The sequence below is a fragment of the Ammospiza caudacuta genome, chromosome 25 (assembly GCF_027887145.1).
Source record: "Ammospiza caudacuta isolate bAmmCau1 chromosome 25, bAmmCau1.pri, whole genome shotgun sequence".
In the NCBI taxonomy this organism is placed as follows: domain Eukaryota; kingdom Metazoa; phylum Chordata; class Aves; order Passeriformes; family Passerellidae; genus Ammospiza; species Ammospiza caudacuta.
The window spans coordinates 3106011-3121385 of NC_080617.1; the positions used below are offsets into that span (position 1 = coordinate 3106011).

Sequence of the window (15375 nt, forward strand, 5' to 3'; positions counted from 1 at the left end):
TGGTAAATCTCTTAAATTTCTGCCAAGATAATTGCAGTTATTAAATGAGCCTGGGCTCAAGGTGATCCTCAGGCAGATTCACTGCCAGTCTCATGTTCCTTCTCAGTGTGCTGCCAACAGCTTTTCCTCTCAAATCAGGTTTCTGTGCATAGAGCAAGGCTCCCGGTTATTCATGTTCTGTCTCAGCTGGCTCTGTGTGTAGCATCTTGCTGAATTCCAGGTGTGTGAGGTTGATGTCTCTTCCCTCATGTGATATCAGGATTTCCCATCACAGGGAGGATGTTGGGATGGCCTCCTCTGATGAACACCTGCCATAAAATGTGCCCTGTGTGTTTCCTGCCCTTTCCTTCAGAGCCTGCCACAAACCTTGTGGTGCTGCTGAGGTCAGACATAGGCATTTTATTGTAAAAATCTTTTTTTCCACTTATTTTCTCAAATATTGGCACCACATTTCAAGTGAGTCTCAGTAATTAAGTACTGAGTTCTGTTAGAATTTACTGCAGCAGACCCAGAGTTTCAGGTCCACTGGCATTCTTGGCTTCCTCTGCACCCTTAAGTCTCCAATTTGAGGGCATTCAGTTGTGTGACTTAGTGGTGGATATTTTAGTTCCTGTCCTGTTTCTTTTATCCTTAGAGCCCTGCCCCAGTGCTCAGCATGGCTGCAGCTGGAAGTGAATCCCAGAATGGTTTGGGTTGGAAGAAACCTTAAAACTCATCTCGTTCCACCCCTGCTATGGCAGGGACACCTTCCACTGTCCCAGGTGCTCCCAGCTCCATCCAGCCTGGCCTTGGGCACTGCCAGGGATGCAGGGGCAGCCACAGCTGCTCTGGGCACCCTGTGCCAGGGCCTGCCCACCCTCAGGGAAGACTTTTCTTCCATAAATCCAGTGTAAGTCTGCCATCTCTCAGCATACAAGTGCACTGAGTGCAGGTGGATGCATCAACACCTGAGCCAGGTGTGCTCTGCAGCCAGGGAGGAGGTGCCAGTGCACTCAGTGCAAGGTGCATTGTCCTAAATGAGAAGCCCTAATTAGGAGTGGGCTGACAAGATGAGGTGAGTGGCTGTCACTGCTCATTAAGGTGTCCATGCTGATGGCCCTGGGGTGGCCACAGCACCACCCAGGCACAGCAGCTGAGCTGCTCTTCCCCCCAAGGCAAGGCAGGTGGAATATCCCTCCCAGCTGTGCTGTCATTTGGAGACAGCCCTTTTCACCTTTCTGCACAGTGTCCCCTCACTCTGTTCCTCTGGAGCTGAAACACAGACCCATCTTTGCCTTTGCACTGTCTCAAAACACAGAATGAGTTGAAAACCTCCCTTCATCCTGCACCCCCCATCCTGAGGTGCACAGTCTGCTTTTATCCAAGGAAATGATCTGCTTGTTCTCAGCATCCTTCTCAAAGTGAGCATTTATCCACTGAAATCTGGGGTCCTTCCCTCTCAGATTATTTCCTCTTTGATAAGCACATTCATGAGGTTTATGTCATTTTTGGACTGAAGACATTTTCCTTTTATTCCTGATAATCTGAGTACAGCTCTGTCTGTTACTCCATCTCTTTATTTTCTTAAAACTTGTCATTTAAAAACAATTCTCTTTTTGGTTTATCCTCTCATTAATTTACACCAACCTCACTTCTCATTCCTAGGACTAACTTCTATAACCTGACCTGTTGTGTTTGCAGTATTTCAACATCAACCACTTAAAAAAACAAGCTGAAATACCAAAGCCTGATGGAAAAACCTTTGTAAAGCATCACCTTGTGTTGTGGTTCTGTGGCTGTTGGGTGAAGAAGGTTGTGCAGTTTGACACAGAGACATTACCAAGAGCATGTTTTCCCCCTCTGGGCAGTGAGTATTTCTTACAGGGACTGGTTCTGAGGATGGAATTTGTTTTTCTGGCAATGTCACAGTGATTTTTGGTGATTTGGAATCCTCAGTGCAAGCAGCTCTTTCATTTCCCTGAAGGATATTGATTGAACAGGAACCTTCTCCACCTTTGTGTTTCTCCTTAATCACCTCAGTCGTGCCCATCTGGTGCTCCCCCCACCTGTGCCTCCCTTTGCTGGGCATTGTGCATCTCCCTGGTGTCACTCCCTGCTGTCCCTGTCACACCTGCTGCCCTGTGCCAGCTCTCAGGGCTGCTGGTGGCTCCTGGCATTTGTGCAGAGCATTCACCCTCTGTGCCCACCCCAGAGCTCTCGGGGTGGCTGGAGGGCCTAGCTGGCACTTGCTGGGCAGTGTGGGGCAGCAGGAGGATCACCTGAGCTGGGACAGGCTCTGCCACCCCTGTGTCACTCACCTGGCTGCTGTCCCCGTCAGTGTCAGTGCTTCCATCCCTTGTCCATCCACCACTGATGCTGTGTGTGCAGAGCTGTCCCAGCCCATGGCAGTCCTGTCTGGTGGGCAGGATGGGCACAATCCCATCCTTGGCATCAGTTTGGAGAGGAGCAGCAGTGACAGTGCAGGGACAGTGCCATGGCAGTGTCCTGTCTGCTCTGCTCACAGTCCCATCCTTGGGATGATGAGTTTGGAGAGGAGCAGCAGTGACAGTGCCTGGGGGATCCATGGAGGGGGAAGATTAAAAATGGGAGTAAGGTTTAATCCAGCACTGGGTATGGCAGAGGGCTTGCAAATCATCCAAGGTTTGTTTGCCAGTGCAGACACGACAGTGCCTGGGGGCTTCATGGAAGGGGGAGATTGAAAATGGGAGTAAGGTTTAATCCAGCAACACAGAGGAGTTGCAAATCATCCAAGGTTTGTTTGCCAGTTGTCCAAGGTGACAGTGGGATCAGCAGGAATTGTGTGGGATGAGCCGTGAGGAGAAATGGAATTAAGCCAATAATTTGGTTGAAATGTGGCAAAACATGGCTAGGATTCTGTGTTAGTTTTGTCACCACCCTTTTTCTCTGGTAAAACCTGCAAACTATGCTCTGTTGAGCCCTGCCAGATGTGCTGGGTTGCAGCTTGAGCAGGTGGTGGGTGCCCAGGCTGGTGATGCACACAGGGCTCAGGGGACTCTGGCAAGACTGCATTTCCCAGGATGTCTGCACTCCTAAAGAAATCCCCTTGTGTGGTGGTGTTAACAGGGATGAGGGAAGAGATGACAATCTTGACTCCATGTTTCAGAAGGCTGATTAATTATTTTATGATATGTATTATATTAAAATTATACTAAAAGAATAGAAGAAAAGATTTCATAAGAAGGCTGGCAGGGAATGAAAAGGAATGATAAAAGCTTGACTCTCAGAGAGTCTGAGCCAGCTGACTGTGATTGGCCATTAATTAAAAACAACCACATGAGACCAATCAAAGATCTACCCATTGCATTCCACAGCAGTAGATAATTATTGTTTACATTTTGTTTCTGAGGTCTCTCAGCTTCTCAAGAGAAAAATCCTAGCAAAATGATTTTTTATAAAATATCATGGCTACACCCATGTCATCATGAGAGAGGGCAAAACCTGAGTGAGAGGGAAAGCACCCAGCTCTGGGCATGGATCAGCTCACACACAGAGTTTCCAGCCTCCATGAGAGGTCAGTGCCAAGAGTTGGGCTGCTGGGCAGAGTGGAAAAACAGAAATCAGAATTCAGGGAAATGCAGAGCACCAGATGTGCCACAATGCTGAGACCTGCCCATCCTGAACTCTGATTCAGAGTGTTTGCAGCACTTAAAGATAAACTAACCAGAGTCAGAGGTGTGACTAAAGAGGCCTTGTTCTCTTTTCCTAGACAGAAGCAGTTCCCTAGACGGCTCTCTGCAGGGACCAGGCCGGGGTACAAAGCGCTTTTCCCAAGACCCCCCTCCATACAGTGCTCCTCTCTCCCCCAAGGTACCAAAGAATGACCGTCACCCTTTGGAAGGTGAGCACAGCGTGTCTGTTCCCAGAGCTGTTCCAGAGCCTGTCCTGGCTGCTGCAGGCTCACACTGCCCTGGCTGCAGGGAGCTGCTTTGCCCATCCCTGCCGTGGGTAGTGCTTGGTGTTCCAGAGGGGAGTGGGTGAGTGTTGGGGCTTTAGCTGCTCACAGTGACCCCAAGAAGAGTTTAAAAATCCCTTTCCCCAGCCCAGCACTTGAAGAAAGAGTCAGAGCTCTTCATTTCTCGGTCTCAAGGTTGTTTATTGTGTCTTATCTATAAAAAATTTTCTCCTGCCCTGCCGAGGTCCATGCAGCAGGACAGTTCCAGGCACTCTGCCTGCCCCAGGGCAGTGTTATGTCTTTATACTACAAACTACCTGTACAATGTTTACAATCACTTCCCAATACCTATCACCTTGGTTAGACAGTGAGCTTCTACTCTAAACCAATGCAAAAGTGCCAACATCACAGCAGAAGATGGAGGCCAAGAAGAAGAAGGAGAAATGCTGGACACACCCAGTTCCCTCCATCTTGCTCCCTGAACCCCCATACCAAAATCCCAAAATCAACTTTTCCACCCCATGATAAATTCACTGTTATTCTACCTAAACTGTTGTGGCTTGCAGATCCTCATCTAAGGTTGGTAATTTGCTCCACGGGTCATAATCAAACCCACAGGTGTGTTGGGCTCTGTGCCAGGGTCTCTGAGCCCCCTGGCAGAGGTCCTGGCTGCTCAGGACAGCCAGAGGGATGTCCTGGGTCCTGACAGATGAGCTGCTCTGTGGTGAGCCTGGTTCCCCACACTGATGTGTCAGGCATGTGGAATGCAGCAGGAGTTCCTTCTAAGCTTGACAGGCATCATCTCTCACTATATAATCTGGTTTAGTTTCCCTCACTGTGCATGGGATTAACAGTGCTCAGACTGCCCAGCTGCCTCAATCTGATTTGTGGATTTTTCCCTGAGGGTTTGCTGCAGCCTGTTGTACAGATGCTGATGTGCAGGAACTTGCTGCCCTTTCCCAGGATTTCATCTTGTTCCTCACTGAAACAGCTGTGGGGTGTCACTGGCTCCCCCAGCTCAGCCACACCATTCCCATCCCACACTGCTGCTCCTTCCCAGAGTCCCTTGGATGCCACTGGTGCAGAAGCAGGAATTGCCACTTTTATTCCTTACTAAGCACAGGACACTTAAACCCCTTCACAGCTGGGATGCAAATCAGCAGCAGAATTCATCTTCCCAGGAAGAGGCAAAGTTTGCCCAGTTCATTTTTCATGAACTCAGTTATTTTAGCTGTGGGATCCATAGGTGACCCTTGCATGCACAGGTGGGAGATTTCCAGGAGATCCAGGCAGCTGGAGGACACCCTGAACTGAGTAATCCTCAATAAATACCCTCCCACTTTGTACTGAACTGCAAACCCTTCCTAATGCAGACTGAAGATTTAATCTGACTGGGGCCTTTAATTAATGGCTCATGAAATCTGCCAGTGTTAGTCACAATTCTTTGTGACTGAAATCCCTGAAAAATTGCTGGAGACTCCTGGGCAGGCTCCCAGTTCAGTGGCTTCATGCTCTGTTGCTGTGTCCCTTTAGAATGCCGATTTCCCTGGTTTGGCTGGGTGATTTTTGTCTGTGTCCATCACTGTGTCCTGTGCTCTGCAGGATCTCTGACCCTGCCTCTAACACTGAACTTGCCCAGAGCAGCTGGGGCTGCCCCAGGATCTCTGGAAGTTTCCAGTGCCAGGTGAACATCGGGGCTTGGAGCAAGCTGGGACAGTGGGAGGTGTCCCTGCCATGGCAGGGGTGGCACTGGATGGACTTTAAGGTCCTTCCCAACCCAAACCATTCCCTGGTTCTCATGGCAGGGGTGGCACTGGATGGACTTTAAGGTCCTTCCCAACCCAAACCATTCCCTGGTTCTCATGGCAGGGGTGGCACTGGATGGACTTTAAGGTCCTTCCCAACCCAAACCATTCCCTGGTTCTCATGGCAGGGGTGGCACTGGATGGACTTTAAGGTCCTTCCCAACCCAAACCATTCCCTGGCTCTCTGGTGAACAGTTTCTACTGACTTCCTTATCTGCAGTGATTAAAACTGTACATTTGTCACAGCAGTGCCACACACCACTTCATCTATTCCAGCATCTAGACAGGTCAGAAACTGTCCCCAGAGTCCCCTTCTGTTCCTCACCTCCAAATGGGTGCTGTTCTCCTTGGTTCCCCTCTGATGCATCAGCCATTGAATTTGGGTAACTGCTGGCACTGCCCAGCCCCTTCTTCTCCCCCAGCAGGTGGGACAGGCAGTGTTCAGCCTGATCTTGGAGAAATGGATTGCTCCAAAGGTTCAGATGCCTTGGTTGGGTGGTGATTGTTGCCCACTCTGTGTTGTCAGTGAAGAGAGAAGGCTTCCATAATGGGTAATTCCAAGGAGGAGCTTTCATTAGGTTCCCACAAGATTGATTCTTAGTCTGCTGCAAAGTCTATTCAGTTATTCCTTGGCCTTTGAGTGGGTTGTGCCATCTGGATGCCAGAATTCTCCAGCCTCTTCCAAAAAACCCTGACAAGTGGGCAGGAAGTGTGGCTGCATGTGAGGGGGGATCCTTATCCTTCCTGCAGCAGCTTGGTCTTGTTCAGTTCTTCATCCAGGCAGGGAGAAATGAGGTGCAAATTCCATCTAGAAATTCATTCTTATCCCACAGCTAAAAGCTGGAATGAATACATCCTCCTCCTCCTCCATCACGAAACTGAGGTTCAGGCAGGAATATTTGCATTTCAGAGGATATATTTTAAGAATATGCACCTGAAATACTCAGATATTGAGTATTTTTGAACAAGGCACATCTTCTCATGGGAATGAACTCTGTCTCACACAGCAGCTCCTGAGCACATCCCACTTTGCCATGTGGAAGGCTGTGAGCAGCAGTGGGACATCTCCATTCACTCTGCATTTGGCAAGAAGCAGAGACATGAGGAAGGGATCTCACATATTACATTGTTTTTCCTCTTGCATCCAGTGGAGTTTGTGTGGCTTTTTGCTGAAACCCAGCACAGTGGGGACCTGCCTTCACAGCCCATCACTTGCTGGAAGCAGTGGGTGTTCAGGAGTAGTGCAAATCACATTTGTGCTTGTGGCCAAACTCCCATGTTTTAGCAGTAAAGTGACACTGTTGAGTCTATAGCACTATTTGTTTAATTAAACTTTAATTATCTGCTCCCTGCCTCTCAGCCACTAATTGTGGCATGTTTCCCTACAATGTGCCAACTGCCAGCCTTTAGTTAAATCTAACAGTGTGTGTAAGGAGCTCTGCCTGAGGATCAGCCACCTCCTCCTCCCACTGCTTATCAAAGGTGAAGGATCCTGGGTGTTGTCTGAGTGCAGTTGTGCAGGAGTGTCTCATCTACAGATGATTCCCAGGGCAGCAATCATTCCCCTCTTGTCCTTCTTCCCTCCCTGGAGGTATCGTTCATTCAGCAGTTCCCTGTGTACTTGTATTTTTAGGAAAACCCTCTCTCCCTCTTGCACTGATCCTGCTGCAGAGTTACAGCCCAAGCAGGCACTGCCCTGTGCAGGGTGAGGGAACCTGGGGATCACTGTGTGCCTTCAGTTTTAGCTGCTGGGCAAAAGCACATCGTGCCCCCAGGGCTTCACCTGTGGCCCTCAGGGTGTGATCACAGCTGTGAGAACAGGATCACATTTTTGTGTTTGCAGAATGCATCACACAGCACATTCCTGTCATGACAGTGCTCATTGTTGAGTGAAGTCATTTCTGAGGGTGAATTTTGGATCCTCGGGAATCTGTGCATGTGCTCTCCCAAACTGGGCCCTGAAATTCCTTCTGCTGACACCAATCCCTGCTGAGAGCTCTGGGGTTTTTGGGAGCACTCAGACGTGTGTTTGTGTGACCCAGCACATCTGGGTGAGTGTCGCAGGACCTCCTAGCCAGCTGCAGCTCTGTGTCACCCCAGAAGGTGCTGGGAGTCCTTGGAGGGCTGAGATGCACAGCTTGGACCTGTTCCCATGCCCACAGCCACTGGGGGCTGTGCCCACTGACCCCTCTCCTGCCCTGTCCTTCCCTGGCAGTCAGAACCCTCCCCCAGATGTTTCATGGGAAAAGTTTTGGGGTTTAAACAGAACTGTCCTGTTGAGGAGTGTGAAAAATTTTAATCACTTGTTTTTAAAATTTTAAAAGTTTAATAGTAATGAAATGGTTCTAAAATAGTAATACAATTAGAGTAATAATAATTTGGACAATTTGAATTAGGACAATATGAGACAATAGAAACAAAGAGTTATGGACAGTCCAGGTACCTCTTTCTGGGCAAAATAAGCCCGAAAAAGGACACAGTTAACAAAGGATTAACCCTTAAAAACAACAGGTTGTTGCATATTCATACATCTCATACATGATGCATAAATTCCATTCAAACACAGGATTCTGTCTGGGCAGTGTCAACTTCTTCCTCTGAATCCTAACAGCGCCTTTGAGATGGGAAGAAGTTCATTTCTTCTGATAAGAGGGCAGTAAATTCTTTTTCTCTGAAAGATTCAGGTGTCCTGTGGCTGCTACCTTGCTGTTGGTCCTTTCTTTAAAAAAAAAAGTATCCTACATAGCATAGTTTCTATTTTAACATTTTTATAAGCTAAAACTATATTTACCACACTACTTAAGAGAATTAATACAGCATTACTGTCTGACACAACACATATAATATTAATTTTAATATTTTCAAAAAGCCAATCATAAAATACATGCATTTTTCACAAGGAGGAGACCAAATGTAGTTTGAAGCAGCTGCAGTGGAACCCCACTGGTGTAAGTGACTGGGCAGGGATCTCCACTAGGCCAGGCCAGGGCAGCCAAGCTCTGCTTTGTGTCCAGTCTGGGGCTGAAATGCAATGGGGAGAGTGCAGGAGGGGTTTGAGGTTATTCAGGAACAGCCATGAGTCAGCAAACCATTCTTTATGCATGCAGAGCAGGTGAGAACACAGCTGTCCATGCAGGGGGAGAGTGACAAGAGGGCCAGCACAGCACAGGTCACAAGGGTAACAGTCCACATCAGTTTGTAGAGGAGATTTTAAGGCTGTGCTGCTGTTCCTGGGCACATCCCAGAGACCCAGAAGCAAACAAAGGCAGCAGTGCCTCAAGTGCAGAGTGGCAAAGCCCTGGGGTGGGAGCAGCACTTTCCCAGTGATAACCCCACACCAGGCTGGCCAGCAGGCACACAAGGGTGTTCCCATTTCATGTCCTTACAGTGTGAAGCCCTGGCAGGTCAGGGCTGTGTGATGGTGTTCACAGGATGAGGGAAGAGATGAGGATCTGACTCCATGGTTCAGAAGGCTGATTTATTATTTTATGATATATATTACATTAAAACGATACTAAAAGAATAGAAGAAAAGGTTTCATCAGAAGGCTGGCTAAGAATAGAATAGCAAAGAATGGTAACAAAAGCTTCTGTCTCGGACAGAGAGTCCAAGCCAGCTGACTGTGATTGGCCATTGATTAGAAACAACCAACATGAGACCAATCACAGATGCACCTGTTGCATTCCACAGCAGCAGATAACCATTGTTTACATTTTGTTCCTGAGGCCTCCCAGCTTCTCAGGAGGAAAAATCCTAAGGAAAGGATTTTCCATAAAAGATGTCTGTGACAGCAGATCTTGCTGCCTCAGCCAGTGCAGCCTGTCACCCTGGACAGCCTCCTCAGCCCCTCCATCCCAGCAGTGCCACACAGACAGCTGCAAATTCAGGGCATTTCTGGGGAAGATGAGGAAGCCACCATTGCTCTGGGGAGGGTATTAGAGGCCCAGGCCCTCCTGTGCATGTTCCAGTACAGGGAATTGGCCTCTGATGCGGTTAGGCTGGAAAAGAACCCAGCAGGAGCCCAGGATGGATGAGCAGCTCATCACTGGCTTTTGGGGCAGCTCATGGTTGCTTTTGGGGCCAGAGGAGCAGCAGGGTGTGGGAGCATTGCCTGGCCCTGATGGCACAGCTCCCTCCTGCTCTGCGTGTGTCTGCCACCGCATGCCAAGCAGCAGGGCCGTGCCCTTGGTGTGTGACCCCTTGGGGAGCATCCCCTCCCCTTCTGTTCAAGCCTGGCTGTGAGTCCTGTGTCCATTGGTGTCCAGGTTTTGGGCAAATTTGGGAGAGAATCTCCAAAGGGGTCTCTCCAGAAAGCAAACCCACACAGCCCCTGCCCCCAGCTGGGTCGGGAAGGATTCCTTGGAGAGAAGTGGAAAGAACCTGTTTATTTAACAGGCACAGCACCCCCAGCACACAGAATGAACAATACCAGGTGACACCACTCTGTCACCGCTCTGACAAAGATGACAAATTCAGAAAGTCTCTCTGGGGGTGGTCTCTCTGTTCTCAGTCCCTCCTGTGCTGGGGCAGCTGCTGCAGCCACAAGGTGCAAACTCTCGGTGTTCCCAGGTCCCAGTCTGGAGCAGGTTTGAGTGGGTCCAAAAAAGGGAAAGGAGAAACAGTCCAGGGAAAATTTGGACTGCTTAGCTAAGCTAACTAATGAGCAGGAGCAAAGCAGAAGCAAGAGCAAAGCGAAAAGCAAAGGGAAAAGCAAAGCAAAAAGCAAAAGCAGCACCATGCACTGCCCTGTCTGTGTGCGCCACCAGCCGTGGGGGAGTGGCTGAGAGCAAAACCAAAACAAAACATTCGCTCTTCAGAGCCAGTCTTGAAGGCACAGAACATGATATCCAGCATGAACAGAGCACAGAACTGGGGATACAGCATCAGAACATCACCCTAGGACAATTGGCATCCAGAGGGGACAGCCCTGCCCATCCCAGGAATGTCCCTGCTGGGGTGTCCAGAGGGGCCCAGGGCAGTCAGGCTGGTGGTGGCATGAGCAGAGTAGCTGAAAAAGGAGCTGCTGCTCCAGTCTGGGACCATTGTCATGACACTAGTTAGACTGGCACTGGCAGATGGTGACACCATTGGCAGCTGGTGAATGCCAGGGCTGTGGCAGGGCCTGGTTTGATCCCTATGCTGGGGTGAGCCCAGCAGAGGAGCATGGCTGTGGCGTTCAGGTGCACTAACTGCAGCTTGCTGCATTCCAGGTGAAACCTTTGTCCTGGGAGATGGCCTCCCAGGGCCCTTAGAGCCTCGCCTGGACCCCATGGACTCTGCCTTGAACTCTGTCAGTTCATCCAGCCACAGCAGGAGCTCCAGAGACTTTCGCCTGCCAGGATACAGGCACCTGCAGCAGCCCTGCAGCCTCAGCCAGGGCAGCAGCTCTGCCCTGCGCAGGCTGAGCTCTGGGGGTAAGAGCTCACACAGCCCTGAGCTGTGCGTGGGGCAGTGAAGGGCTGGGCTAACTCCAGTCACACCTTCCTGACTTCAGCCAGTACCACAGGCTGGGCTCTGCACAGCCAACAGAGTCTGTTAGGTGTGATGGCACCTGGCAGTGTGGACAGGTGACATTTCTGCTTTGGCAGTGGGGAGAAAGGAACAGGCGGGAGCTGAACTGTGTCCAAGTGATAAATGGGTGTCTGAGTCCACAAGGATGGATTGGGAATGGCTGGGGAGTCGAAAGTTGCCTGGTGGGGCTGGGAGGATGGGCAGATGCATGAATGGCACCTCTCTGTATGGGGGAAGAGGGGCAGGAGAGCTGAACTGCTCATTGTAGAAAGTGGGGTTGCAAATAATGTCATATTAGGTGCATGGCATCAGTAAAAGCCTCTGAAAAGCTCAGGCTGCTGCTGCCTCCCACAGATTTTCAGGCAGAGCTAAGACAAGGGACTGTGCATGGTGAAGTTCAGGCTGGGAGGTCACCTGTGGGTTCAGTCCGTCAGAAGATGCAGCCAGTGAAAACATAAACCAGTTTTGCCACGTTAAATGTGCTAAAGGTGTTGGGAGAGATGTGGGAATGGCAGGGGATGTTCTGCTGAGGTGGGAAGTGTCTGCCCATGGACAGGGAGGAGAGGGAGTTGGGGCCAAACAAGGGGAGTGGGGCTCAGTATAGAAGGCTGCCCTGAAAAGTCAGACCTAAAGAGGGGGAGTAAGGTTTGGGTGCCAGACCTGTGCCAGAGGAATCTGGGGCATCCCTTGCTGTGTCTCTGCCGTGCTGTGGAGAGGAGCTGAGTGGGGGGCTGAGGGGCAGCGGCTGGGGCGGTGCCAGGGAGCCCCAGTGACAGAGCTGTGCCTTCCCCAGGCTCGGACAGGTACCCGGGCTCCAGGGACAGCTCCAGGGACAGCTCCCGCCTCAGCAGCCGCGACCCCTCGGCCTGGACGGTGGAGGAGGTGATGCAGTTCATCCGCGAGGCCGACCCGCAGCTGGGCCCCCACGCCGACCTCTTCCGAAAACACGTGAGTGGGCAGAACTCTGGGGGTGCGTTTGGGGTTTGTGTGCAGAGCTGTGTGTGTTTGGGGTTTGTGTACAGAGCTTGTGTGTTTGGGGTTTGTGTACAGAGCTTGTGTGTTTGGGGTTTGTGTACAGAGTTCTGTGTGTTTGGGGTTTGTGTGCAGAGTTCTGTGTGTTTGGGGTTTGTGTACAGAGTTCTGTGTGTTTGGGGTTTGTGTGCAGAGTTCTGTGTGTTTGGGGTTTGTGTACAGAGTTCTGTGTGTTTGGGGTTTGTGTGCAGAGTTCTGTGTGTCTGGGGTTCATGTGCAGAGCTCTGTGTGTCTGGGGTTTGTGTGCAGAGCTGTGTGTGTTTGGGGTTCATGTGCAGAGCTCTGGGTGTGTTTGGGGTTCGTGTACAGAGTTCTGTGTGGGTGTTTGGGGTTCATGTACAGAGCTCTGGGTGTGTTTGGGGTTTGTGTACAGAGTTCTGTGTGGGTGTTTGGGGTTTGTGTACAGAGTTCTGTGTGGGTGTTTGGGGTTCATGTACAGAGCTCTGGGTGTGTTTGGGGTTCATGTGCAGAGCTCTGTGTGTCTGAGGTTCATGTACAGAGCTCTGGGTGTGTTTGGGGTTTGTGTACAGAGCTCTGTGTGTATTTGGGGTTCATGTACAGAGCTGTGTGTGTTTGGGGTTCATGTGCAGAGCTCTGGCCGTGTTTGGGGTTCATATACAGAGCTCTGTGTATTTGGGGTTCATGTACAGAGCTGGGTGTGTTTGGGGTTCATGTGCAGAGCTCTGTGTGTCTGGGGTCTCCTTACTGGGCATACTGGGATGTCCCTACGGGAATGTCCATACTGGAGTCTCCATACTGATGTCTCCAGGCTGGGATGTCCATATTGGGGTGTCCATACTGGAGTGTCCAAGCTGGGATGTCAATACTAGGGTGTCCATGCTGGGGTCTCCATACTGGGATGTCCATAATGGGATCTCCTCACTAGGATGTCCATTCTGGGATGTCTATGCTGTGGTGTCCATACTGGGATGTCCCTGCTGGGATGTCCATACTGGGACATCCATACTGGGATGCTGCTGAGCAGGGCTCTCTCACCCAGCCCTGCTGTTGCATTTTGGGCCTGGCTCAGGCAGGGCTGTGGCTCCCAGGTGCCATCAGGAGCTCTGTGGTCGATCCTTGCAGGAGATCGACGGGAAGGCCCTGCTGCTGCTGCGCAGTGACATGATGATGAAATACATGGGGCTGAAGCTGGGGCCAGCCCTGAAGCTCACCTACCACATCGACAAGCTAAAGCAAGGCAAGTTCTGAGAGGACTCCTGGCAGGATGGACCCTGGAAGCTCCGCTCCCGGCCGCCCCACCCGCGCTCACCTGCCACAGGTTCGCATGCACACACCCCTTCCGCCGCAGCAGACAGACAGACAGACGGACAGACGGACACTCCCGACGCCAGCCGGGCCCCCGACAGCGCTCAGGAGGGGCCTGGCACAGCCAGCTCTGCACCAGGCTGAGCTGTGGGCACTGGCACAGCTGGGCTCTGCACCAGGCTGAGCTGTGGGCACTGGCACAGCCAGCTCTGCACCACACTCGGGCTGTGGGCACTGGCACAGCCGGGCTCTGCACCAGGCTGAGCTGTGGGCACTGGCACAGCTGGCTCTGCACCAGGCTGAGCTGTGGGCACTGGCACAGCCGGGCTCTGCACCACACTCGGGCTGTGGGCGTTGGAAGCCGAGGTCTCTCCCTGCTGCCCAGCCAGCATTTCTCCATGAGCTCCCAGTTCTGCTTCCCTGGATGGAGCAGCTCCAGCAGGGCTCCCAGGACCCGGGGTTTGCCTCAGCCCCTCGCTGTGCCCGCTGGGGCAGCCCCTGGGCAGTGAGCCTGCCCCCAGCCTGCCCCCAGCCCTGTGCCACCACAGAGAGCTCAGAGCCCTGTCTCCAAACTGGGGGAGCCCATCCACCCAGCTCTGCCTGCCCCCAGCTCCTGAGCGGGCTCCAGCTGGGCACACTGGGCTGGGGGTGCAGGCCTTTGTATTTATTCCAGACTGGGGAGGCCGTGTGGGAGCATGGAGAGGGCTGGGCCTGGCGTGCCCCTGGCACAGATGGGCCTGGGCTGGTGTTGGAGGCTGCCTGGATGCTGCAGGACTCAGCTGATCCTTCTCGCCTTTTTTTAATTTTTTTTTTAATTTGGAATTTTTTTTTCTACTAAGGAGTTGTCTGTTTCAAACGATGAGATGATTTTTCTACCTGTGTTGAACTCGCAGCTCTTGGTGGTTTTTAGCCAGAGCTGCTAAGGTTTGTCTTCCCAGGGGCACTGCTGCTCCTCTATAGAGTTTTGGTCTGTCCCAGCTCAGCGTGTGTGAGGGTTTTGGGTCTGGCCAGAGCATCCCAGGATGGTGACCTGTCCTGGCATCTCTCAGAAGAGGGCTTTGTGAGGGCTGTGAGGGCTTTGCCCTTCCCGAGGCACCTATTGGTCTCAGGCAGTTTAATGTATTTATTTTTGATGGCACTTGAGTGCTTCCCATGGTCCCAGACAGGTTTCTGCAGCTGCACGAGGAGTGTCAGAGTGGAGCCACCGCAGTGTCCCCTGGACAGCAGCTGCCAGCTGGGGGCTGCCCAGACCCTGGAGCACCCCTGGCACCAGCCTGGCAGGACAGGGCTGATGGTGCCAGGGCACACAGCTCAGCACACTCCCTCTGCAGTGACCCAGGGGCTGGGACAGAATCTCCACTCCAAGCACTTCCCTCTCCTGTCCCCAGCCTCTGCATGGGAGCCACAGCTCACACCTCCCCTGCAGCCTCCAGGGCCTGGCCAGCAGCAGGACCAGCCCCTGTGGTGGTGACCAACCCTCCAGGCTCTTGCACTGAGTCAGGTTTACCCCTAAGGGGCAAAGTTGCAAAAAAAAAAAAAAAAAAAAAAAAAAAAAAGAAAAAATCCCCCAAACCCCAAAGTAATAAAAAGGCAAAATGGCTTTTGTCCTGTAGCGCAGCCTGTGCTGCTCGCAGGGCCCTTGGTGTGTCCCTGCCCCAGGGCAGCCTGTGCTTTCCTCTGCACTTATTTTACCTTGATTTGTTTATAAATAAAAGGATACCAAGTTCCTCCCCGTGGTTTGTGCACTGATGGCAGCACCAGGCTGAGCCCCGGGACTGATCCCGATCCCAGGATTGAACCCAGGGAATGAGCCCAGGGACTGAGCCCAGGGACTGAAACCAGGGACTG

The 15375-nt window shown here is 51.6% G+C and overlaps 1 protein-coding gene across 1 annotated transcript in view; it reads left to right on the top strand.

Moving 5' to 3' along the window:
- Positions 1–15044, top strand: part of SCMH1 (Scm polycomb group protein homolog 1) — a 64879-nt gene extending 49835 nt beyond the window's left edge. Inside the window, exons 13-16 of the mRNA XM_058819716.1 lie at positions 3728–3859; positions 10929–11132; positions 12023–12177; positions 13345–15044. Coding sequence (XP_058675699.1) covers positions 3728–3859; positions 10929–11132; positions 12023–12177; positions 13345–13470 — 617 coding nt within the window. The 3' untranslated portion in view covers positions 13471–15044. The remainder of the gene's footprint in view (positions 1–3727; positions 3860–10928; positions 11133–12022; positions 12178–13344) is intronic.
- Positions 15045–15375: the final 331 nt, after the last annotated feature.